We start from the raw sequence: 26,575 nt of genomic DNA on the forward strand, positions 1-26,575 counted from the left end.
AAAACTAGAGCGAAGGGTGCAAAGGAGTAACCTTGAAGGCCCACAATTAAGACCCTCCACCTCAGAAGCCCCTATGATGCCTCCTTGGCAACAAAACATGGGAGATATTCCCTACCAAACAAGTGCCCCTTATAGGCCTATGCCTGCAGGCAACATACCAATCCCTAGAGAACTTCCAATCCAACCCGTTAGGCCAAACCGAGTCACAATGCAAATGCCTAGTGGGCTTGGATCCTCCCATCCCAACCTCGTGCCATCAAATCCATGGAATCCTTCATTAGGACCACCAATGTATGGGACATTGCCCACCATTCCACAACCTCCCACTGTATTGCAAATGGTCCTTAACGGACAAAGCTATGAGAATCCTAGTGCAAGCTCTAGGAAAGGGGGCCGTTGCTACACCACCAATGTTTCTACAAAGGGATACCAACCCCTCAAGGAGAAAGCCTATCACAATCTCCAAGCTAATCACCAAGTTTGTAGAAGGAGACCCCATCTCCCATGTTGAGAGATTTGAAGAAATCTGTGACACCTTTGGTGATATCGGGGATCTAGACAAGGTCAATGCTTTTAGATTGAGTCTTGATGGCAAGGCTGGACAATGGTTTAGAGCCTTAAACCTTGAGGAGAAAATAAATTGGGACACATTGCATAAATATTTCATTGTGGGGCTGCCCCTAGTGGTCCCAAGTGGAGCCCAATTAACGAGCTTTATGAGGTGAAGCAAAAGGACACTGAGTTCTTAAGAGACTATATCGCCAAGATTTAACATTTGAACTCATGATGTGAACCCTATGAGAGAATGATTGATGTGCAACTTCTGCCACGCTTCCTCATAGGGCTACAAGATGATAAGCTGCATGATCATTGCGATGAATCCCGTATCGTTTGAGCTATGTAGCAAGACGGCGATACGCTTAGGGGATAACATGAGGGAGATGCCCAAAAAGGATAAATCCTTAGGTTCCTCTGATATGTCCCAAATGATAGGCTTCAATCTTAGAAGTAGCTAGGGATGTAGAAATGACACCAAGGTGCTCAACATGGAAGAGTTGGCCATAGATTTATTAAACAAGTTGAGCCAACAATGGAAGATAGAAGCACCAAAAGATGCCTTTAGCAGCTCCCATCTATTTCCACAAAGAGATATCATATGGTGTGGGGTAGGTAATGGAAATCATCCCACTAAGGAATGCCCTCATCTTAGAGCCAGGCCAACATTCTACTCTGCCCATTGTGTTTGTTGGGGAAATCATGACACATCTCAATGTCATTATATTCCTTAAAAGATGTATCAACAAAGGCCACAGATAACATTTCCTACACTGCCCAATCCACCCAATCAAGCACAATTGGCAATACAAGGAGCCACATCAACCAATTAAGGGCAATTTAGGCATCAAAATATTCCATTTTCCCTACCAATATTGGGTCCTCAAACACCACCACCATGAATTACTCCCCTGAATCAAGGATTGGTGGAAGAGCTACCTAGTGATTGGGAAGACCCCAAACATACCTTCAATGGAAACAACTATCCCCAAAATGGTGACAATTCAAATCGGTCTAGCATTATAAGTCACTACATTATACAAGATGACCAATACATTTTGGTCTACCAGACGGCACCGATTCCTCAAAAAATGGGATATAAGAACAATCTGGACAAGACACCACCCATTCAATACCATACGTGTCAAGGGATACACCCATCCAATGGGTGTCCATATAAGGTGCAATCTAATCCAACAAATCACATGTGCACCAGCGTCTAATACACCACCATCTTTGTGCATTGGCTATGGTGTGGACCATCTTTTTAAGGATTTCCCAATGAGAAGGCCATCTAAGTCCACAAGCTTAACTTGTTAAGCGTTGAGAGAGGCCAAGTGTCATCAGTATCCTTGAATGTAATCACGAGGTTGCAAGCAAAAGCCCTTAATAAAGAGCTTCGCAAAAACAAGCCAAAAGGGATAGAACTAGCATGTCAGCCTAGGGAGGCAACTGAAGCAGCACGAGTAAGCACCAAGGGTGCAATGAAGATTGGAAAGGGAAAAAAGAAGATCATCATTTAACCTAAGGATCATGGTGGATATCAACCCATGGGTGGGGCACATAAATTGATACACAAGTGCCAAGAGGAATGTGAGCAGAAGCTCAAGGCAAGCAACAAGGCTGATACAATTCATCCAATATATGAGATAACCACTCAAGCCTCAAAAGCCTTGCAAATACTTGAAAGGGTAGAAGAAGAAGGCATGTCATGCCCTTCAATAGAGGGACTGACCCTAATGGAGTGGATGTTTGAAGAAGACCCCACCTTACAACAGCTAAAGGAGGATGACAACATGTCCTTATATGGCTTAGAAGAGTCAAAATCAAGGCAAGAAGCCTATCACTGGTCCTCAAGACATAGCCTCATTCCTATCCACCATTGAGATCAAGATGCCCATCATGACACTATTATGGGATAATCCTACTCTATGGAGAGACCTCTCGAATTGGATGAATGGGCAAATAGTGATACCCCAATCCACTAATCCTGAGAATGTTGAATCTCCCAATCAAGATCAAGAACTTCCAAGGGTGCCAGTCAACAAACTAGGCGAATACTTTGATCTTGAAGACTCTTGGTGTGCTCCTATACCTGAGTTAGAAGACTCACTAAATTGGATGCAAACACTAGCCACAATAGATCTACCAAGTACAAAAGGAACTCAATGTATGCACTTTGGCAATGATAAACCTACCACCATTACACCTTTTTACACCATAAGGGCAGTACTACCTAATCAAGTTGAACCTGCAATTGATAATGTTATTGATCCTAATGAGATAGATACGACCCCATCTCAACTTTGGGTAGAGTTGGCATTAGCAACTGCAACATGCCAAATACAAGCCATGGTAGATTGGCGAGCAAGCAAAAATCTCATCTCCTAGGAGACATTAAAGCATCTTGGCCAGGTTCACCTTGACATATGTGATTCTAAAATTCAATCCATAGAGAGTACCTCTATTAAGGTTATTGGTTCTTTAATGTTGAATGTTTCCTTGGACAATTACATTGTGCCTTGCAAGTTTTTTGTAGCTCTTGTAGGTACCTTAACGGAAGCAACCATTCTTGGTAAAAGCTAGATGCAAGACACAAAGGGTTATTTGGTGATGAATCATCCCATTAATATGCACCAATCACTAGCCAAGGATCAACATTAGCAACTACTTCCACCTCCCCACCTCAACAAGGAAGCCACCAAGAAAGAAGACCAAGACAAAAGGCAACCAAGCAAATATGGGTCCAAAAGGATCTACTGAAGGCTCAAGGATACTTTGAGGGTGAATCATATTTTTGGATTCCAAAAAAACCTCAACATATAAAGCCACCCCCTCCTCTAAACATCGAGCCTCACCATTGCCAGCCACCCTCTCATGTAAACAACAAACCTCGACATTAAAGAAGAAGATGACGCCATTCAACAAGGAAGATACATTACCAATGGTTTCCCACAAGATGACTCGAGGCCTAGGGATATTACCTTGGCAACTCTTATATATGGGTACCCAAGCCTCACCAGAACAATCAACAGCCCATCGGTGCTTGCCCTAGGCCTAAATGTACACCATCGCAAAAGTAGGAGCGAAGCCCCAACTCTATCAATACAAAAGCATCAATGAGTGCAGGTACACCAATAGTATGTTGAAATATGTGGTGCCAAAGTGCACTAGTGGGTGTAGTATTGGGGAGTAGATGAGGAGCATGCCATGTGGCAAAAGGGCATCCCATAAAGAAGTGTGGCCCAAAGTGGTCTGTACCTTTTCTCCTATAAAAGGAGAGGTCACTATCAATCAAATCATATCAGCCTTGTGCACTTGTCTCAAGATTCTTTTTATGAGTCCAAGCTAATCTATCTTGGAACCTAATTGACTTGAGCAACACTCATGTGCACACTTAGACTTCACCCACTTGAGCCATGTTTGCTTTGTTTAGTTAGATTCATGTTTAGTTAGGTTCAGTTAAAGTCTTAGCTAGGTGATAGGAGAGCTCGGTCCATAATTTCATCATGGTATCAGAGCCAAGTTTAGCTCTCATAGATTAGGTTCAACTTAACTGAGTAGGTTAGAAGGTCATGGCAAGATATCCTTCTTTTCTTTGAGCATCCTCCATCGAGTTCTCTTAAATTGTTTGTAGCAAAACTTACCCACTCTATCAAAACCACCTATCCAACTCATGTTGAGATTTTAAGCCTTCAGCTGTCGTTTTTTGAGCAACCATTTTTATTGGAGCTTGTGGAGGATCGATGAAAGCAAGCATTCTTGTGTAAGAAAGTTCTCTACAAGGAGGGCTCCAGAGACTTGAGAAAGGAAGCTATCAATAAACCATCGTGCGAGCCTCAACATACGTTCGAGCTACGCTACTGCTACCATCTGTCGCTACTGCCATCCCTTCCTATCTGTCGCTGCTGCCATCCTACGCCACTGTGACAACCAACAAGCTACCTATTCTCTATCTCACATAGGCTGCAGCAAAGGTAAAGGTAGGGAACGCATTGATGCAAGGTTGCTTGATGATAAGACACCCAGAAATTCGCTCATACATTCAAATACATCTGCCGAGCCAAACCGATACACATCTGATGAAGATAAAGGGCATTGCTTGACCGTGGAAAGGGATGAAAGTCAGGACAGCAACACGACGTGCTGCAGATCAACGAAGTGCATAACAGCTACAAATAGGAAGCAGTAGTGAAGAGGAAGCCTGGAATGAAGAACAGCCTGTGTAGCAAGTGCGTGAAGAACCACCGAAATAGAGACGACGCGCGGCGGAATAACAGGCACAGCTCATTCTTTTCTTTTCTCCTTTCTTTACCCTAAGGTTCATAAACCTTAGACCTTGAGTATTAGTGTGAATGATCTTCAATATCCACTTGCAACCTTCAAAGAAACATTCAAAAATTGAATTTTATCGAATCAATTGTTTTTTTTAGTGAAGTACTCACATTGTAAAAGAGGCTAGACACTGCCATATAAATTGGTAAGACCCCTCTCAAACATGGAGCATTTAGACACTAGCATCGCAAAGTTTAATGGGGATGGCTTCTTTACATGGCAAATGAAAGCTATGTACACACTAATGCGAAAGGGACTATGGGAACTCATTGAGCCAAATGAAGACAATGAAATTGTACCAAGCACGTTGAATAACCATAAGGCACTCGGCATAATTGCTCAAGGCTTAGGAGATGAAGTTATTCACTACATTGCGGGGATTAAAAATGCCAAACTAGCATGGGAACAACTGAACAACATTTTTGGAAGTGAAACAAAAAGTTCCAAAATGAATCTCTTGATGCAATTTTATCGACTCGAAAAAAATGAATCAGACACAATGACAGATCATATCAACAAATTCAAGGCACTAAAGCAACAACTTGCAGGAGTAAAGAAAAGAGTTGAAGAAGATGAAGCAGCAGCAGTCTTACTTAACAGTGTCGACAAAGCTCCATATGACTCTCTTGTATCCACTTTGAAAAATGTTGATAAGAGTCTCAGTGAAATAGAGTCGGCACTTCTTGAGCATGAATCAAAAAAGAAAGACAACAATTCACCATCTACTGCACAACTGCTCTATGTCAAAGGAGGGAAAGGCAACTCACGACCACTACCCAGATGCTTTCACTGTGGAAAGCTCGGACACACAAAGAATGAATGTCGCAACAAACACAAGCCTAAAATTGAATGTGGATATTGTGGAAAGATCGGCCATGAAGAAGAGCAATGCTACCACAAAAAGAATCAAGCCAACTACACTGAAGTCAAAGAAGATGCAGTCAATGCAGAAAAGCTTTTTTAAAAGCTGTTGTATTCACCCCTATCATTCTACAAAAAGTGTTGTAAATCACCCTCTGAGGCCGATGATGCACTCAAGGTGAATGCCAAAGCAGCAGTAGGTCAAAGTGCCTGGACACAAAGGGAAGGGTAGGTAGAGTGATGAAAATGTAAACCTCACACCTTGCAGTAGCCGTGTTGGCACCAAGGGGGGGTGTTGAAATATGTGGTGCCAAAGTGCACTAGTGGGTGTAGTATTGGGGAGTAGATGAGGAGCATGCCATGTGGCAAAAGGGCATCCCATAAAGAAGTGTGGCCCAAAGTGGTCTGTACCTTTTCTCCTATAAAAGGAGAGGTCACTATCAATCAAATCATATCAGCCTTGTGCACTTGTCTCAAGATTCTTTTTATGAGTCCAAGCTAATCTATCTTGGAACCTAATTGACTTGAGCAACACTCATGTGCACACTTAGACTTCACCCACCTTAGAGTAGCCATGTTTGCTTTGTTTAGTTAGATTCATGTTTAGTTAGGTTCAGTTAAAGTCTTAGCTAGGTGATAGGAGAGCTCGGTCCATAATTTCATCATAGTAGTCACACAAGAACCTACCTTGCAAAGATGCCAAGAACAATGAGAAGTTGCTTGCAAGGATAAGCGAAAAGCACCAATGCAGAAGGATCATACGCAAAGGAATTCATCTACCTCCTCTCAAGTAGTTACACAAGAACCTATTTCAAAAAGGGAGATAGTAACACAAGAACCTACTCGACTGCAAGTCTATCAAAAGGCATGTCACTTTAGTGCATTATCTTCAAGGCAACTAGCAATAACACAAGAACCTGTCTTGAAAAAAGAGACAGTAACATAGAACCTGCCAAGATAAAAGCTGAATCCACATTTGGAGCCATACAAGAACCTTCCTTACTGAGAAATTTGACATCTATCTTCAAGGAAGCTACACAAGAATTGGCCACACAAGTAATTCCCATCACAACAGAAGTCCCACAAGAACCTTCCAATGTGAACAATGAATTAGCTTCATCCTTGACAACTTTCTCAGCCGAAACTTGGGCTCAACAAAAGCAAAACATCTCTGAGTCATTGTGATCCTACTCACATTTGATACATAGACCATATATCTCTTTATTACGATGAGTATCATAGATGTGGTACACGTGGGAGATCACAATGTTCAATGGTGCAACATTGACAATAAGAAACATGGCAACAGTAGATCCACAAGAACCTACTCTTAAAAATGGACTAGCTCCACAAGAACCTGCTACTACAATCAAGGATCTCAAAGAACTTCAAGCAATCTCCAATGATGTCTTAGTGACTCTCCTTCGAAGTGATTATCATAATTACATGACATCCCAAATAGCTATACAATTCATATTCCTCTAGTGGTCTACAAAATGATGTTCTTGCTAGGTCTGGGTCACAATTGGTCAATATGTCATTGCACTCACTTGGTACTAAGGCTATTTAGGTGAATAGGAACTCAGCTCCAAGTGCTAGGTCTAGGTGTGTCCATAAAGAGCAATAAAGTTATAACATGTGGAAGTCCTACCTCTCTACTCATATGTGGAAGTCCAAGGTGAAAATAGGCGATCAGTCCTCTTCAAGTCACAGCACACTCCACAAATCACAAGTACATCAGACCAAGGGCTCCTTGGTTAGAAAGCTAAGCTACAAATGCTACAAAATTTCAATACACCAATTAGCATCAACAACAAATCCCATTAGCAAAGCCAAAATAAAACAAGGCACTGACCTATGCCGAAGTCATCAGGGTCTTGAATTTGAGTTTACACGTGGAACGACAAGTGGTTCTCCACAAGCAGCTCTCAAGGATGCATTCAACTCCAGGGTGAAAGGTGATTACACCAATATGGGTTTGGATGAGTTTCTTGTAACCCTCAAAGCTTTTTTCACATTCCTTTACTAACATCACCATTAACTATCTAACTTCTATGCATTCTCTTTTCTTTTTTTACTATTCTAGCTTAGAAGCCTTTCCTAGAATCCCCCTTCTATAAACCTCTTCAGCCATAGTCCTCATTTTAGGGGTTTGTATGCTGTATTATCATATTCCTCTCGATTTAAGGACTCAAACAAATAAAGCTCTAGATGGTGCCACAACCTTATTGGGCTCACATGCTTCCAAGCAAAGCCCTCAATGAAATATAATCCATAAAATGGATTTTAAAAGAACTTCAATGCAGAGAAGCAAAAAAAAAAGTCATGCACAACTCCAGATGTTCAAACATGGCATGTCAACGACATAGTATGATGAGAATCCATTAGAAGCCCCACTCAAATCAAATATGGGACTTAAGAGGAGCATGAGAATGCACTTTTCTTACTCTACTAACACTAACATCACTAGGATCTAACATCAATCCCTACTAACCCCTTCTTCCTAATAACTTACCCATTATATTTTTATTTTCCTTTTTCTTATTCCTTCTTTTAATGGGTCACAAGTACTCAACTTGTCTCACTCGAACCCTGAGGTGCTAATTCTAAAAGAATCACTCATCCATACTTCCAGTAATCATTCCATAACAAGGAGCCACTACATCCCTCTATTGCAATGGACCAAAAGAAGATTCAACCCAGTGCACAAGAAAGACTAATCTCATTGACAACACTCCAACAACCATGAATGATGCATGATCCAGAGGACTAGATCAAGATTAGGAAGGGGGGCTAGTTAACAGATTGTTCAACAATATGCCACCACTAGTTAGTGATGTGATTTGATGGACAGTGGCAAGTCTGTAGAGTCAAGATTGTGTCTTGAAGCTAGAGGGGCCCATGAGGATAATAAAAGAATGAGAAGGGAGAGTGGTATAAAGAGATTAGGGTGGGCCCTCCCTTCAATCAGTGACATGTATAAAAGGCCAAGTGGTTGACTTTGGTCTTCATTGTTGTATGTAGTAGAAGTTTGGAATACAAGCTCCCTCTTCTCTTCAAGAGTGTCTTTGGGTGTTGTCTTGTTTCCCTTGTAGTGCCTTTGTGTTTGCCACTCCATCCCCTTTACTCTCTCCTTCTCCCCTTTCTTCTCCCCTTCTCCCTCTCCTCTCCCTTCTCCCCCTTCCCTCTTTCACTCGTGGAAACACATTGCGACAATCCAGGAGCTGCTTGAGTGACACATGTGGATGCCTCGTGCCTTGCATTTCTCTCACAAGGAGTAGCTTGGAATGGGAAGCTCCATCGGCATTCCTTCAAAATCCCCATGGCATGTGAGTCATTGTTGAGACTACACACACAAACATTGATGGGTCTAAGAGTGCATTCCGGCTCCCAATCAGCAATGAGCCATTCATGAACTTCTGTCCACTCACTGAGATTTAGTTGATTGCTCTCTTCACAAGTACAAGGGCGGTATCCCCTTGTACTTTTGTCTACTCACTGAGGTTCAGTTGATTGCTCTCTTCATGAACTTTTGTCTACTCTCACTAAGGTTTAGTTGATTGCTCTCTTCACAAGTACAAGGGCGGTATCCCCTTCAAAGATCTCCAAAAGCCCAAATTCATCAAGAAAGCCAGAGTACACTTCCTCACAAAGGTCAACATATCAAATTATCATAGTGTGATTGATCTAATCCATCTTGCTAGGCTTCACTAGCCCCAACAACAACTCACAAATTGAGTCGACTTTTTATTCTAGGATCTCAAATCGGCATGCATGTAGCACAATCAGAAGATCAACAAAACCATGCTATTTATGCCCAACAATGATTTTGGATTGCAACAAAAACTTGCATTTTATCAAAACTTGCACCCAACATGAAAAAAAGAATGTGATAGAAGGCCACATCAAATCAAGCTAGATTGTCAAAGCATGCAGCATAAAAGAGCAACAAGCTGAGCAATCTAAGGCACAGTGGGATGCAATCATTGCACAACATCGACAAAAGCAAGAGGCTACAGGAACTCATAAATTAGCGGATGAGCCACATGCAACAATGCAAATGCCCGAACCTACAGTCACCAATCCTAATGCCTCTAGTAGAGTTTCAACAAACAAGATCCCTCTCAGCATCTCAATTGTTAAATTTAGAATACTCTTCTAGAAGGCAACATTGTGCAGACCTGACTTGTAGCAAAGCATTAGGTTGCCGATCTCGTCTCATTTATGAAAGGAAAGATAGTTATGCCACCCCAGGTTGAACCTTATGGGTCTTAATGGGTGGAGCATATGGAAGCCATTGGCCATTGTTCTAACCAATAATATGGGAATAGGGATGAATACCATCAGCTTAATGCAAAGAATCCTACATGAACAGATAATCTAGAGTACAAACTCATGTAGACCATGGTATGCTTATAATGAATCGCACTGGAGATTTTCAAGCTTTGTGAAGAAGAGGCTATCGTCCACCCCAATCCATATTGACACAACTTGCATAAGTTCAACATCTAAGAAAAGCTTACAATAGAACAAAACCAGCAAAAAATGCAAAAAGCTATGGGCCAAGAGCCATCTCGACAACAATAGGTAGCCGACATAGAATTGCATGCATGCTTAACCTAGGTGGAGGCAAAATTGGCTCCACAGTGGATAAAAGTTGCAAAACTTTAATGACTATCAAGAGGTCCAAGTCAATTCCCAAAGGGAAATCGAGAACTATAAAGACACAATCAAGCAAAACTACATGGCACACGATGACGCTGCTGAATAGGAGAACCTATCCAATAGACAAACACATTGAGCGAATGCACATTATGTTTGGACAATTATAAACATCGAGTCAAGCATCTAGTTGCACAAGGCACAACAATGTCAAAAATTACTTGTTGAGGTGCACCCACAACAAGAGAATCAGTTTGATTGGCTCCTTACTGCATCAACAAACTTGATCACCTAGGCTTTTCACCCACGAATCATAGAATGCACTTTGCACTTTTACTTTAACATACTCATCGCCACCTCCCATCCAAGATCACATAGACCTCACTCGCCACTTCCCCCACACATAGGGCCTCACATAGACCTTAGGACCACATAGACCTCACTCATCCACTTCCCCCACACACATTGCTCATGTTTATAGAAAAGCACTCACATGCCATTATTGCCATGAGATTTTTTAGTGGGGATCTGCTATTGGAAGATGATTTTGAATTTTTTGACCTTCCTCTACACCCTATTCTTCTCAATTTTTGTATCCTATAAGGATCATTTGTATTTTCCCCAGATGAACAAATTTTGGAACTCTTCAATCCATATGACCTCGTGTCCAAGCCTTGAAATTCAGATTCCTTGGTCGAAGGTCATGGCTGGTTGCAAGTCATGGTCATCAAGAGGCCATCTGCACTAGGGATTACTTGCTTCATAATGCTATTACACACTATCCTCCCATCAGTATTATAATCCTATGTAATAGGGTGTATGATGCCATAATCAACATGGGCCCAAATGGGTATGAGTACTTTCGAATAAAACTAACTTACACACTTACCTAGGTCACCCCACACAATCCATCCATGCACTGCAATAGCAACCCTCCACCTTCTACCATAACACAATCCATCGCAACACCCACCTCCACTGCCACAACATAGACCACTCCACTCACCATCACACAAGAACCTAAGAAATCAAACATGCTAGCGGAGCCGTCATCCTCCCATCCATCTTTGAAAATCAATGACATAAAGTTGTGAGAAATTATTTGACTGGCACTATTTCCTACATAACCACTCCAACCATCACCTAATGATCCTCAGCTACATGATGAAGAAGCCACCTTTTCAATGACCAAAGATGACCGAGAACAAGGGGAATCCTTGCCATCAATTTTGATTCCACCAAGTGATTATTTCCTTTCTGGTCTTTGATGACATTACTAATCTTAGCCGCTAGAAAGGAAAGCTCCTTAGCTTCAATTAAAGCATGGTAGACATGATGAAAGTATGAGCATTGGCAAGTTTATACAACACAATTATAGGCCATGATGACAAGCACATCCTCCAAGAACCCAATGTGGTCTAAACAACACCCATTCTCCCGTGTGCCCATTACAAATGGAGATGCTGGACTCCAACCCCATTTCTAAAAATCCCTAGCCAATGGAAAATTTATTGTTGCATGTCCCAACACTGTTGGATCCACTTGACCTACATGTTGATACATCGTAAATGGACTCTTGGCCTCCATTCACATAGCTGCAAGCAAAGGACCCCGATATCCTTTATAACTTTCCCTGCTTTAATTTTCTAAAGTGCATGACTACCCTTGGGTTGGTGACCCAAACCAAACAATTCAATGATACCTATGCCAAAGTCCTCAATCTTGCAATGGTAGTGACAATTCATTTTTCTAGGCTCCTAGTCATTTGTTGAGAGATATTCCTTCACGCGCCCCAATAGTCAAAGAATGGCACCTCAACATACAATCACAGTTGGTATTTGACCTAGATAAGTGGCCAACATTAAAGCAAATGATTTGCATGTACCTAAGAGCTTGCAACTCAATGGCCATCACATTTGGATGTTCAACGACATGCACAATACCAAATTTTAGTCCCCACACCATATTTTTTGCCAGATCTCTCAATGACTATGTGACCAACATCAAGTCATACATGTTTCCCAATCTTTCAAAACTCTTCACATTTCTTGATCCAAGGATGGATCAGCCTCAAAATGGAGGGCATGTGAACTAGATTAGTTAATAGAGCCAATTGTGCTAATTTGTACTATTTTCATAGTTTTATTTAGTAGAGTTGGGAGATGGATTGTGCCATGGAGGCAATTAGCCCAAGAGGATTGTCAAGCAAGAAGTAAGAGAGTGATAAAGAGAGTTTAGAGAGTATATGGTTGGCCCTCCCTTCAAAAGGTGGAATGTTTTAAAGGGAAGACCTTTGACTTTGGTTTTCAGTTGTTGTATGCCCTCTTTTGGAAATACAATTTAAGCTCTTTTTTTTCTAAATGGTGTTCGCTCTTGTTTACCTAACATGTCTGTTATGATTGCCACACATTCCTCCTTCCCTCTTCATTATCTTCCCCTTCCCCTTCTCATTCTCTCCTTTCCCATTCCCCTCCCCCTTCTCTCCCTTGTGGAATCACGATCGCAATAATCCAAGAGCCACGTGAGTGACACACACCTACATTGCTCTCAATGAGAGTGGCTTGGAGTTTAGCACTCCATCGACATTCCTACAAGATCCCCACAACATGTGAGTCACCGATGAGGACTACACACTGCGTGGACCAAGGAGTTAAGGAGAAGAGATTTGCTCTAGGGATTCTAAAAATGAGAGTGAACAAAGCTATTACTCGAGTCTACAAAGTGTAGCATATCCCTTGCTCAAGCAAACCTACTGTGAAAGTGCGAATCGTGCTCTCCTAGTGCAATGTGGAATTAGCAAAAGATCAAGGGGGATCAAACCGTAGAAGAAACTCCATGAGAGACATACGGTAGACAATACTCAATCTATTGCATTTTGTGTTCTCAACAATACATGATATTCCTCTTATATAGAGAGTGCCCTTAGAACAATCAACACTTGTGGGATTCTCTGATCCACGTCTCTCCTTGTGGATATCCTTGATCCACATCATGTAGTCCACATCCTAGGGTGGCTACTTTAATTCTTTCCTATACCATACCTTAGCCTCTAATATGTGCTCATGGCACCATATCTCAACACCTCCCCTTGGTGCCATGATCCATTCGCTTCCGCAAGGTGGTCAGATGTGAGTTTACATTCCATCACCTCCCCTTAGTGCATACCTTGCTACATAAGGTGGTCAGGTGTGGTTTTTATATGTCAATACCTCCCCTGGGTGCTTTCACAGCTACTCTCAGGTGGCTAGGCTCGATTTACAAATGTGTGGGGTGAAGGTGGCAAGGTTTTGATTCTCAATACTTGGTTTCGATCGCATTCTCTTCTTTGCTTGATGTAGCTTGATGCATGATTCTTTGTTCTTCCATGTGACTTAATGCTTTATGTGTGGATGCCATGTTCTGTGCTATGGTCATCTCATGCACTTGTGCATTTGGCATGCTTATGACAACGATGTGTGCATTCATGCTTTGATTTGTCATTTGTTGCGAGGGACTTACCAATTGATTTCTTTCAATATTGACAGTGTCTAATTGCTAATAATGATTCTGATCTGACAAGCGCATAGAGCTCAAAAAGACGATCACTTTTTCTTTTTAGAGCGTGTGCAAATTCCTCGTGGATTGCAAGTTACGCCTTGTCGAAGTTTTTGTGAAGAAGAGGGGTCCTTGATGATGTGGCACAAGGATTCACATGCTGCATGCAAGATTGTGCTTACAAAGGGACTATGCTTAGGTGGCACTCCTGATTGTGCATGCTGATGTGGCATAACTAACCCTAACTCTAACCACGGTGGGTTAAATTAACCAAACCAGGATTGAGTCTTATCTGCCACATGGAAAAACTTTGACCAAAGAACATTAAACTAAACCTAGACCTAACCACGGTTTGGTACTACCATGTGGCTTTTTCATGGAGCTGCCACGTGTCCTAAGGTTGAACCTTGGACTTGTGGATAGACATGCACATAGATGGTGTCAGGGGAGGTCGGCATCGATGTAGATTTGTTGGTGCAGTAGAGCTTGTTGAGAGGCAGCTGTGAGGCGTTGCTCACTATTGGTTATCCCGGTGCTGCAAAGGTACTTGGAGATAGAGCAGGTGCTAGTCGTTGGCTCGTCAAGGAGATGCCTATGATGCTGCAAGCCATCGCTGTTGGTGATGATAGGAGCGTAGAGTTGTTGGAGACTCGATGGAGGTGTTTGGATGTGGGTCGACTATAGGAGGTGAGTCATTGCAGAGCTTGTGAGGTGCGTCAATGGAGATGCGGCTCGTGGCGGTAGGCTTTGGAGTGACTGAAGAAGCTGGAGCCGATTGTTGCAGGCTGTTGGGTCATTGAGGAGGTTTGGAGCCAAAGCGGGTCAGAGGTCGTGGGCAATAGCCGATGCTGTGGTCATCCTCACAGGTTCATAGTTGTTGGAGTGCTGGTTGGAGCCTTATAAGAGCTTGGTTATTGTCATTGCAAGCTAAAAGAGCTCGTTGATGTGAAGACTGTCGGTGGTTGTTGGCCGTCGTCAGGAGTCAAAAGTCCCCCAACTGTTGGTCTTTGTAGTAGCTGAAGCAGGTGATTGCATCGCTTGGATCTGGATAGGGCAGCGTGTCTAAACCCAAAAAGGCAGCACATCATGATTTAAAGGCCCTCCGAGGTCTAAAAAATGGGTCGCAGTAGCAAAAGTTGTAGTCAAGTCGTTGTAGAGAGGCCGCTGCTTATACTATTGCATGGAGTCTCTTGTAAGTGGAGCTTTGCCAGACCTACTGTAGAGGCGTTGTTGGAGTGATAAGGCTAAGCTTACGTTTTGAAGATCTCTCACAAGAAGGATAGAATGGAAGAATCACTCATAAAATGAAACCTTTCTCAAAGAACTGAATGAATAGATGGAAATGGACGGAAATCTCTTCCTCCACTTAGGAGAAATCTCTCTTTCTCTTTCACACAAACTCTCTCAATAAAGAACTTTCTCTATCTTTCTCTCAAAGGATCTCTCTCCCTCAACTAAAATCGAAGAACAATACAAGGAATCACTCAATCTCACATATACGGAAATCTCTCTCAATGAACAAAAATTTCTCTATCACTCAACATAATTTTTCTCTCACGGAAGAGAAAACTCGATCTCTCAATCTCTCAACTGTCACACTCGCTCATACTCTCGCATACGGATCACAATGCCTCAGTGGAAGGCAAGGGAGCTCTGATACCATGTGAAAGTGCGGAGCGTGCTCTCCTAGGGCAACGAGGAATTAGCAAAATATCAAGGGGGATCAAACCATAGAAGAAACTCCATGAGAGACATATGGTAGACAATACTCAATCTATTGCAATGTGTGTTCTCAACAATACATGATAGGCCTCTTATATAGAGAGTGCCCTTAGAATAGTCAACACTTGTGATCCACATCTCTCCTTGTGGATATCCTTGATCCACATCTCCACATCATGTAGTTCACATGCTAGGGTGGCTACTTTAATTCTTTTTATACCATACCTTAACCTCTAGTATGTGCTCATGGCACCATATCTCAACACCTACATCACTGGTTCCATTTTGGGAATCGATCCATGAAAAAGAACCCCCCAATATGTGTAGGATGTGTCCACGTTCACCAATAATCCATCAAATGTAAACTGCCCTCTATGCATGTCTAGGACATATGGAACATCACGACCTTGATTTTACTAAGATCATGTGTTGAAGGTCATGACCAAGATTGGTCTTCATATCACATGCTTTGCAAAAGGTATGGAGTGCATCAAAGTGTTGCTAGGGGCCCTTCACTGAAGATGAGAGTAAGTCTTCATCATTTTCATAGAGGAGAATTTGGATAAAAGGGCACGCGAGGAAGTAGCCTGCCCCCCAAGGCTTTGATGAAGGTATTAAGCTCATTGATGTATAGGTCTAAGAGGGTTGGTAATAATTGACAACCCTATACCCCGATAGTGCTCAATGATCTCCTCTATCCACCCTATAGTCATTCAAAACCTACCTGAGACCCCCTTATAGAGTGCCATGATTGCCAAAATGATGTCCTAACCATATTTTAAATCTTGCAAATGTTTGATGAGGTGATGTCTTGGCACTATGATCCACAAAGTAGCCATAAACCCTCTATCTTTGTGCTCTAGCCTCCTGAATAACACCTCCAAGTGTGCAAGCGTGATCTAGAGTCAGATGAATTAGCTTGGAAGCATGCCTATCCCCCTTGGCTTGTGAGTCCCTGGAGCCCTGCAAACTGGTTAAACTCTGTGTCAAGCAGATGAACTAGCTTGGAAGCGTGCCTATCCCCCTTGGCTCTGCGAGTCCCTAGAGCCATGCAAATTGGCTAAACTGTGAGTCGAGCATTGATGCATAGATCTTGGACGTGACATAATCATAATGGTCCTATAGGCTTTTGGGCTCATGGGACCCTTGTCTTGTGAATCAAGTGAAGGTGTGAAGGGTCCAAGTTTGATGAACACCAGTGCAAACCACTTTGCTAAGATTGTGGCCATAGTGCTTCTTCTATAGGCATTGCAATATAGTTCCTCGTGATCTTTTGCTTGGTCATTATGGAGCATGCTTGACACCACAAGCAATGAAAAGAAGAGGTAGGATGGGGTAACTATGAGAGTGAGGAATGTTGTACAGTATGATTGCAGTAGTATGACTGCATATGAGTGCCATAGTGTGGTGTCCGTGGGGGGAGAGGGGACTCATTGCTCAATAAAGTTTTGGGAAATTTCTCTAGAGTTTTTACTAAACATAATGTTGAGTAATTCTTCATTCCCATGAATGAAATCCTGCTTCTTTTGATGGATCAAGTAACGATACTCGTGCATAACCTCTCACTCACTCAAAAGCTGACAGCATAGAGTGTTACACTCATTACCATACAACCATTGTAGGCTACTGAGCGAAGAGGAGGGGAGCGAGTGGAGTGGGGCTGTGTGTGTAAAGGTGCTCTTCCAACAACCTATTTGACAAGCTTGATTTAGAGGAGGAGTATAGCTCAATTGGTTCATAGAAAATGAGGTAAGTCTCCTAGTCTTTCTTCTTAAACTACTTTCATTTAAATGTAGTAATGTTGTTTTACTTAAGAAGCTTTTTAATTCATATTACATGTAGCATACATCGTTCGATAGCAATACAAAGTGTGGGGGCGAGGGAGGAGGGAGGGGTGAGGATGAGGATGAGGATGAGGATAGCACAAGGGCTCTTTTAAGACTAGCAATTATACAAGGCTTGGAGCTTCGATTGAGATCATCATAGTATGAGGCTATCTATTGCATTCTTTGTTTTAGGATGTAGTATCTTTGTACACTTTTAAGTCTACCTTTTTGGCTGCAGTATAATTTTGTATTTCCCTTGAAGTGTTTTTTGTATTTCATCTTGCCTTATACTTTACTATGAGACTTATGATTTTGTATCTACCTTTGAAGGGTTTTTTATAATACATGACACCTTCTATACCTTGTAGCAAGCCCACTATAAGTCTACATGTTAAAAAATTAAGGTGCACCCCATTCTCTCCTATATTTGTTTTGATTGATTTACTTAGTGTCACTAGCTTGATGCTAATGCAAAAGTTTGGGTTATACAATGCTGGTACTTTGTCAACCACTGACTTGGATACCAACCTCAATATTCAATAATTTCACAATTTTTTGTCAAAAAGCAATCAAGATCTAGTATTGTCTGTGATAGAACAAGACTATAAATGCATGTAACTAGATCCAAATCTATCAACAAGTGATGTAGCTAAGAATCATTGGAAAAGAGATCTACGCACTATAAATGAATGCAACTAGATGCAAATCTATAAGTGATGCAACTAAGAAGCATTTCTTTTATTTATTACTCGGGGACACCCCAAAAATGAAAAAGTAAGACACGTGGGAGCATGGAGGAATGATTGTGGATGTTTACATACTGTAAGAGGATGGATGTTTGAAAGGACGACATCTCTTGGCATTTGGATCTGCGTATTGATGGTTGAATCACCTCTCATTGACTCTTGAAGTTTGACATCTCTTGGCATTTGCATATATACGTTATCATATAAATAAGTAGTACTTCACCTCTATTGTGCATCCATTTGCACATACCCTTTCATGGATCTCCATTTTTATTTATTCCTATTCTAATATTATGGTTAGCTTCCTTATGCAAAAGTTGCTTTCAATTGTATACTATCACTACCTTACATTATATCAACTTTTTGTAAAGGAGTGCTGCACTGATAACAACCGATATACACTTGGAGATTAGATCACCAAAAATTTCCAAAGATCATCGATTCATGAAATTCAAACTCCGTCTTAAGAGAGGTCAGCATTGGAAGCTACAAGTGTCTTTACCCCAAGTGGCCTGCTCGATTGATTTCTCGTAGCGCTTTCAGATCCAACCTTTTGCACAATAGCAAGGACTTGGGTGCTTGTGTTTTTCAACTCTCAGACCTTTAACTGTGGCTCAAGTTTGATATTCTTGATTTGTCAAGAATTGTCTCTCACTTCCCGTACTCTCATAAAGGAGGAAACAATGAGAAGAGGAGAATGAGGAAAAAAGGAAGAGCAACAACAAGAGTAGGTAGAGGAGCTGGAACGCTAGAAGGAAGAAGCCAAGTGAAAATGCAAACAACGTGAAAAAGAAAAGCTTTTGAAAAAGAAGAGAGGGTAAGCTCGTGACGTGTAGGAGCCAAGGAGACTTGCATTGATATGAGAATAATTCCTTGCACTCAAGGGTGGTTCCCTTGCATCAGATGATAGCCTACTTGCACTATTGAAGAAGACAAAGAAAAAAGTCAAAAGAAAGACAAGACCACATAAAAAAGGTACATCTATTATCGAGTTGAATGAAGAGGAGGTCGAGATAGATCGTGTGCTTGAGGATTGGGTTCATATCTCAGTTTAATTAATGGTGCTCATGGCGATGCTAAGAGTGGGAAAGACGAGAATTGGGATGAGAGAAGCTGGGAGCATGACGTTGTGTTGCTTCAACTTAAGGTGACTCCTCACAACATGAAATCCTAGTAATCTCTCATTGAAAAGCTCCCAAAAATGCTCTGTAGAAACCTATTCTAGCAACAAACCATCACTCCTTGAGGACTCGAGGGAGTGAATATGGAATGTAGTTGAAGAATTGTGCAATAATGTGGAAGAGGCAAGGTGAGGTGTATTCTCTGAAGAGGGAAGCAAGGACAAAGGAAGCCCTAGCAAATTGCAGTGCAAATGATTTACGGTGTCCTATCTATTGTGTTCTTGGTCATGTTGGTACTGGCAAGACAAAGTTGCCGGATTGCATTCGTAAGACAAACATGCAAGAATGTGGAAGGATTTGAAGAATGAGAGTTTCTATTTGAATGCAAAACAAATAAAGTACGTGTGACGGTATATGCTAATCCAAACAATGCCAGAGAATTAGAAAATAGTCTCTGTAAAAGAGAGGCTGGTAGGCCGTGAGTAATGGATATCATGACGGCTTGTGAATGAAAAACATCCTTGCAATTAGGGCCTTTGCAATTAATTTCCATTCTTTCTTAAGGATGGGAATTTGGTAGAGGAATAGAGTCACACAAATCCAGATTCCAATGGTGCTTAAGACCAAGGTAGTGATAGGTGAAGGTATCTTCACAAATGGATTTTATGAGTTTTTGGCCTGCCAGGAAGCCTAAATAACGGTGTTTCACCTCATGAATGAGAAAATGGTTGTTTTATTTATTTCATGAAAATTAGAATTGCACGTGTTGTCCCTTCTTTGTAGTCTAGGTGCCACCCACGTGTCCTCTCGTTCTCTCTCTCTCAACTTGAAGCTAAATTATGCCCCCCTCATTTTCTCCCCCTTTCTCTCTCTCTCTTCTTCTTCTTCTTCTTTTGCTTATTCTTCTTGTCACCTTTCAATTTGCCCCGGTAGGCCTCATGAGTGTATTCAACTTGTTTCTTTAGCCTTTTGCAGCAACTCGCGGTTTTCCCAATAGAGCTTGATGCACCCAATGAAAATCATAGCCACGTGGGGCCCTGAGCGGGAGGGGTGGTTTGGGAACCACTTTGTCCTTGTCAAAGTGGACAAAAAACGAGGTTTTTCTCTTGGCCCCTACTCTAGAGCAAGGGCCCGAGGAGTTGCCCTCATTTGGAATCTAAAGTGCCCTGGTCAACCTTATCATTGACATCTAGAAGCGTGTGCCTTGAATACCACGACTATTTAAACCCAAATATCCAGCCAGCGCGGGCAGACTTGCAAACTGGCTACTGGCTTTACAGATGGAATTAGATGAACAATTCGTGAGCGCGCAGGGAGTAGGGCACATGGACGGTAATGTTTTGGATCCTGTTTCAGTCGACCCTTCCAATTCCGCACAGTATGAGCATGATCATGACAGCCAAGGATTGGAAAATATTCCCCGGAAGCAGAAGCGCAGACAAATGAAGAAGATGAAACGGAAGCTCTCGAGGAAACAAATCGCAGAGAAAGAGAGAGTAGAACAGGAACTGAGGCTTCAAGATCCCGTGGAGCAGCTAAAGATTAGGCTACAGGAGCAGGAGGAAGCAGAAGCTCTTGACAGAGAGCGATTGGAACATGAAATGCATGAGAAAATGTGGCTTGCAAAAGAGAGAGAAGCGCAAGAGGATGCAGATAGGAGGAGAAGGGAGGAAAGCGCAAAACATGAGGTAATTTTACAGCTTTATCAACAGTGGATTTCAGTGGATGAAATAAATAATATGTCGTTCAAATAATACAAGGTATGGTGTGTGAGCAGGAACGCAAAGGTGTGCCTGAATTTGAAGAAGAAGAAGATTGGGAGTACGTGGAGGAAGGACCCGCTGAAATTATTTGGGAAGGCAATGAGATAATCGTTCGAAAGCAGAAAGTCAGAGTACTGAAGACTAGAGTGGAATCTCCCCAGGTAGTCGCCAAGTGTGCGTGCGTTTTCTTTCAGCAAAATTTGGAGCATCTATGCTGGAGCCATTCTTTTTTGGAGCAAGCATTGTCGAGCTTTCTTGATCGGGTAGGTCTTAACAGCTGTTAGTTGCTGACCCTTCAACCTTGAATATGCTTTTGTCAGGTCAAGGATCAGCCGGTTTCAAATCCGTTGCCCCCACAAAGTGCCGCGTACGAAGAGCATAAGAAGCTTGCATATTCCAATAACAATTCAGCTGTCTCGGATGTTGTTGAACAGACCCCTAATTTTGGCACAGAACAGGTGAACATAGCCGAAGTCATCTGTTCATACCAAATAGTGTTCACGCTTTGTGATAAAGACATAAGTCTGCCTGATATCTATATTTTGATGTTGTAGAAACCTCAATTAGTGACTACATTAGGTGTATAGTCTTGTCTTGGTTTGTGTGTTCTGTTTGGTGGAGAGAGAGAGAGAGAGAGAGAGAGAGAGAGTTTTCGTAAGACCGATGGGTCTACGAGACTACAAGGGACCTGATACAAAGCAATCTGAAGGCTGGAGCTACTAAGTGAGCATCAACACCCATACTAAAAGACCAAAGGGTCCATGAGACTGAAAAAATCCGGATACAATGAGCTGAATGAGTGGAGCCTCTTTGCACCCAAGACAAGTATTATGTCGAATACAATGAGTTGAATGGGTGGAGCCTCTTTGCACCCAAGACAAGTATAAAATAAAACATAGGATTGCCGCTCCTGCGAGCCCTCCTCCCCCTTTCCGTAGCCTCTACCTCCCTACCTTCCTCCGCCTCACCTACGCCCTCGCCTCGCGCCCCTCGCCCCTCGCCCTCGCCCCCGCCTTACGCCCCTCGCCCCCGCCTCGCGCCCCTCGCCCCTCGCCTTGCCTCCGCCACCACGCCCTCCCCTCGCCACCACACCTCGCCTCCGCCCTCCGCCCTCGCCTCCGCCACCGCCCTTCTCCCTCGCCTTCGACCTCCGTCCTCGCCTCGCCACGCCCTCGCCTCGCCCCCCCGCCCTATACCCGCCGCCTTGCCTCACCCCGCCATCGCCTCCTCTTCCTCTGCCTCGCCTCGCTTCGCCTCGCCTTATCCTCCTCCGTCACACCCAGGCTTCATCCCTCGTCTATCTCCCCCCCCCCCCTTTTTTGGTGGCAGCCTCTTCCTCATCGGAGGTCTCGCAGTTTGTCTTTGCAGTATGGCGGCTCCCTGCGCGGAACCGGAGGCCCAGCCGGACCCTCCCTCTCCAGATGCCTACCGCGTGATCTTGACAGAGCAACAGTCGTCTCGGGTACAACAGGTTGCCAACGACTTTGCCCTCACTTCAGTCTATGGCAGAGTCATTGGACACTGTCCCTCCAGACCAGCCATCAGGGATTGGCTTCAATCCACTCTTATGCTAGAGGACCACCACATCGAGGAGGTGGCCCTTATGGGAAGGGGCATCTTCTGGCTTAAACTCTCCACTGCGAAAGCTGCGAGGAACCTGATTGCTGGTTCCCCAAATCTGTGGATGGAAAGATCATCATGATAGTCCCTTGGTACCGAGGATTCAACGTAGCGGACTTTGATGCTCGTTTCCGCATACCTCGCCACCCAGTGACGCTAGTTTTTCCAGGCCTTGCTGCTGAGTTGCGGCCGATAGTCAGAGACCTGGGTTCCCACTTTGGCTGGGTGATGCATGACACTTTCGTCGACGTGGTTGCTACGGTAGGAGCTTCCAGAGTCCGGGTGGCTGTGGCAGACCTTGCGTCCCTCCCTGCAGTGATTGAGATCGTGACATATGCTGGCAGCATTACTCAGAGCATGGTAGTCACAGGACAGCCAAGCCAGTGCCTGAGGTGTCATGGCTTTGGGCACCTGGCTGCTGCTTGTCCACGCTTCTCCAGCTCCTCTCGGCCCCCCCCCCCCCCAACAGCCCCCTCCCCCTCCCTCCGGGCAGCCACGTCAGGAAGAGTAGAGGCAGCCGGAGTCCCCGGTCCAGAGGTGGCTGGTGGCTGGACCGAGGTCAGAAGGAAAAGAGAAAAGAATAAGAAGACTTCTGACAGAGGCAAGGAGGCAGAGGTTACCCAACCTGCAGCAGCGCCTTAGAGACCTGACAGGCAGCCGCCCCAGGGTCTTGGGAGAGCTTCTTCTTCATCTGTAGCCCGTCCTTCGCAGCCTCAGGTCCCCCTCTCTTCCGATCCCCAGCTCCCTTCCACTCAGCTTCAGCCCCTACCCCAGCCGCAGTCCCCTTTTCCCGACCCGCAGCATCAACCTCCGCCTCTTCCTCTTCAGCCCCCTCCTCTTCCTCTTCCTCTTCAGCCCCAGTCCCAGCCCCAGCCCCATCCCTCCTCCCCCGCCCCTCTCAGCTCTTCCGTAGTGTCAGCTGCACCGGTGGTTTCTCAGCCGCATGCAGCCCCCACTCCCCCTCCTCCGCCCCCCCCGCCAGTCGCTTCCGTGGAGTCTAAGTTGCCTACCCCTCAGCCTCCTTTCCCTTCCCCACCCCAGGCAGGGCACCTCGAGACTGCACCACCCCTGGAGCAGTCTTCCTTGTCTGCTAGCCCGCCCCCCTCAGTTGCAGACTCTGGCGGGCCTCGGTTCCAGGAGAGAGAGCTTTCTCGTGACTTCTACAGGTCCGGTCCCTGGGATTACTTGGATGTGGCCGACCTCGGGACCTTCCCAGCTTGCCTCGACATCAGTATCTTCTTGCTCCGTAAAGGGGCGGATGGGAAGATCGTAGCCTTGGTCCCGAGGGATGGTCCCAGCTTTGCTTTCACTTTTCTCAGTGACGGCACCGAGATTTGGACAGACGACTCGGTCTGGGAGGCTCTCAGAGAGCAGACGCACGCTCAGGTTTACTCCTGGATAGGCCCGTCGGGTGGACAGCTTCTCGAGACTCAGTGGTCCAAGGGTGACGTGCGCCTGCGGTGGCGTTGCGCCGCCAAGCGTTTCAGATTGATTGTGATTCTCAGGCCCCCTCTGTCGTGGCCCCTCCCCCAGGATGTCAGAGCCTGGACTCCTTAGAAACTTCGCGCCTTCTACGGGATGACTACCTCAGAGATCTCGAGTTGGCTCAAGAAAGCGTTTGTCCATGGCACCAAAGGCCTCACGCCTTTGCTAAAAGTTTTGAAGAATGGGTAGGATGCCCCGCCTCCCCCTCCAAACCCTCAGAAAAGCGTCAGCGCCTTCATTCCGAAATACCAGCCTCTTTATCGACCTCAGCCGCGAGCAGACAGTTGTTCGCAGCCTACCAGTCCTCATCATGAGCTTACACCTTGTCTCTTGGAACGTGAACGGGTTTCATTCTTCTGGCACCCCTGGTCCTAGGAAGCTCATCTTGAGACAGGAACTTCAGCTAGCAGTGATTGGTCGCTTGGATATACTCCTGCTCCAGGAGCATAAGCTTTCACTGGCTCATTCCCGTAGCTGCGGGAAGATCCTCCCTGGACGCTCTCACACTTATTGGGAGCCCTCGATCGGTGCACAGGGGAGGAGTGGCAGTGTCTGCACTTCCGTTTGCGAGTCGTTTGCCCAGGGAGTTTTTGCCCATGGTACGTTGATCCCAGGCCGTGCACTTTGGGTTGGCCTAGAGTTGGAGGGCTCCAAAATAGGAATCCTCAACATCTATGCACCCACAGACCTCCGATGCAGAGCCACCTTCTGGAGGACACTCACAGAGATTCTCCCAGACATGGATTCGTGGATTGTTGGAGGTGCCTTCAACAATCTGGAGACTTTGGAGGACCAGCAGCAGGCCAGCAGGGCAGAGGACCAGAGTTTACAGGTATAGCTCAGGCAGAGCAGTCCGCTTGGGACTCCTTTATCTTCGCGACAGGAGGTAGGGACAGCTGGAGAGACCCGTCCTTCCGCCGATGGCACGGGAGCTTGGACTTCTGCAGGGAAGGAGGCAGACTCCTAGAGAGACTGGACATATTTTATGTCAGTGATTGGGCCATCAGCAGAGGTGGTCAGGTGGGTGTAGTGCCAGGGACGACACTCTCCGACCACGCGCCAGTGCTCTTATCACTAGACTCGGCAGCTCAGTCCCTTCCTCCCCGTTCGTGCAAGATTCCTGATTTTATCTTCTCTAGGGAGGAGGTGCGCAGTAGTATCGGTAGCCTTTGGGACAGAGATTGGGGCGAGTGCGTGGATCTGGTAGAGTCGGTGGCGCAGGCTCTGCAGGAGTCCAGCCCGATTTGCCAGCTCGCAGCCCTTCAGGTTCGCCAGGAGTGGTGGGGCAGAGAGAGAGCTCTTCGTAGGGACCTCGCCTCCATTCAGCGACTCCAGCAGGTAGCTCCGGGTTCGGAGGAGCTTCGGATCCAGAGCCCTTCTTGAGGAGACTCTCTAGCGTCGCTCAGAGTTTTCTTATCACGCCTCCCTCTCCTACTGGGCTCGGAAGGGCGACCGGATGAGCAAAGAGTTCTTCAGGACGCATGGCCAGTGGGCAGCATGTGACTAGCTCCGGAGTCTTAGGACAGCGGAGGGGCACATCGTTACTGATCAGGAAGAGGTCTTGGGGTTGGCTACCGACTTCTACAAGACTCTTTTCCAGCAGGAGCAGCTTTCCCCCCGTACTAGACGTTCCCGCGAGGAGGTGTGGAGGCACATTCCAGCCCTTGTTCAGCCCAGCATGCAGACGACGTTGATGGCACCGTTCACCACTGTCGAGATGCAGGAGGCCTTGATGGCCATCGATGGGCATAAATGCCCTGGCGAGGATGGGCTCTCTCGCGCTTTCTTCACCTCTTTCTGGGATCAGATCCATCAGCCCCTCCTAGCAGCCCTCCAGAGGATTTTCAGCAGCGGACATATGCTAGAGAGCCTCTCTTCGGGATTGATTTGCCTCATCCCGAAGGGAGGAGACCGACAGGAGATCCGTCAGTGGCGCCCGATCACTCTCCTCACCACTGCCTACAAAATCCTTGCCAAGATGATCAGCGCCAGAGTTCGGCCACTACTTCCTGACCTCATTCATGACACTCAGACAGGCTTTGTCCAGGATCGCAGTATCCTAGATAATGTCTTCACCTTCTCAGAGGCGACGGAGTGGGCTCAGCACAGCGGGTCGCACTTAGCCATCCTACTTCTCGACTTTGAGAAGGCCTACGATCGAGTGGACTGGTCCTTCCTGGAGGGTACTTTGGAGAGACTTGGATTCCCAGTAGGATGGATTCAGGGTATCTCAGCGTTATACAGGACAGCTTCCAGCAAGGTCATCATCGGCGGAAGGATGGGAGAGCGATTTCGATTGGAGAGATCAGTGCGTTAGGGTTGCCCCCTCGCTCCTTACCTGTTTC

The 26,575-nt window shown here is 44.9% G+C and overlaps 1 protein-coding gene across 2 annotated transcripts in view; it reads left to right on the forward strand.

Annotated features, from left to right (window-relative positions):
* Window positions 1–20,600: 20,600 nt before the first annotated feature.
* Window positions 20,601–26,575, forward strand: part of LOC147893172 (Zinc finger C-x8-C-x5-C-x3-H type family protein) — a 102,203-nt gene continuing 96,228 nt past the window's right edge. For both annotated transcript variants that reach the window (XM_087387715.1, XM_087387714.1), the window contains exons 1-3: window positions 20,601–21,050; window positions 21,140–21,286; window positions 21,446–21,583. In XM_087387715.1, coding sequence (XP_087243841.1) covers window positions 20,643–21,050; window positions 21,140–21,286; window positions 21,446–21,583 — 693 coding nt within the window. In that variant the 5' untranslated portion in view covers window positions 20,601–20,642. The remainder of the gene's footprint in view (window positions 21,051–21,139; window positions 21,287–21,445; window positions 21,584–26,575) is intronic.

Source organism: Dipteris shenzhenensis, chromosome 16 (genome assembly GCF_047967505.1).
Source record: "Dipteris shenzhenensis isolate YYH24624 ecotype China chromosome 16, Dip_SZ_1.0, whole genome shotgun sequence".
In the NCBI taxonomy this organism is placed as follows: domain Eukaryota; kingdom Viridiplantae; phylum Streptophyta; class Polypodiopsida; order Gleicheniales; family Dipteridaceae; genus Dipteris; species Dipteris shenzhenensis.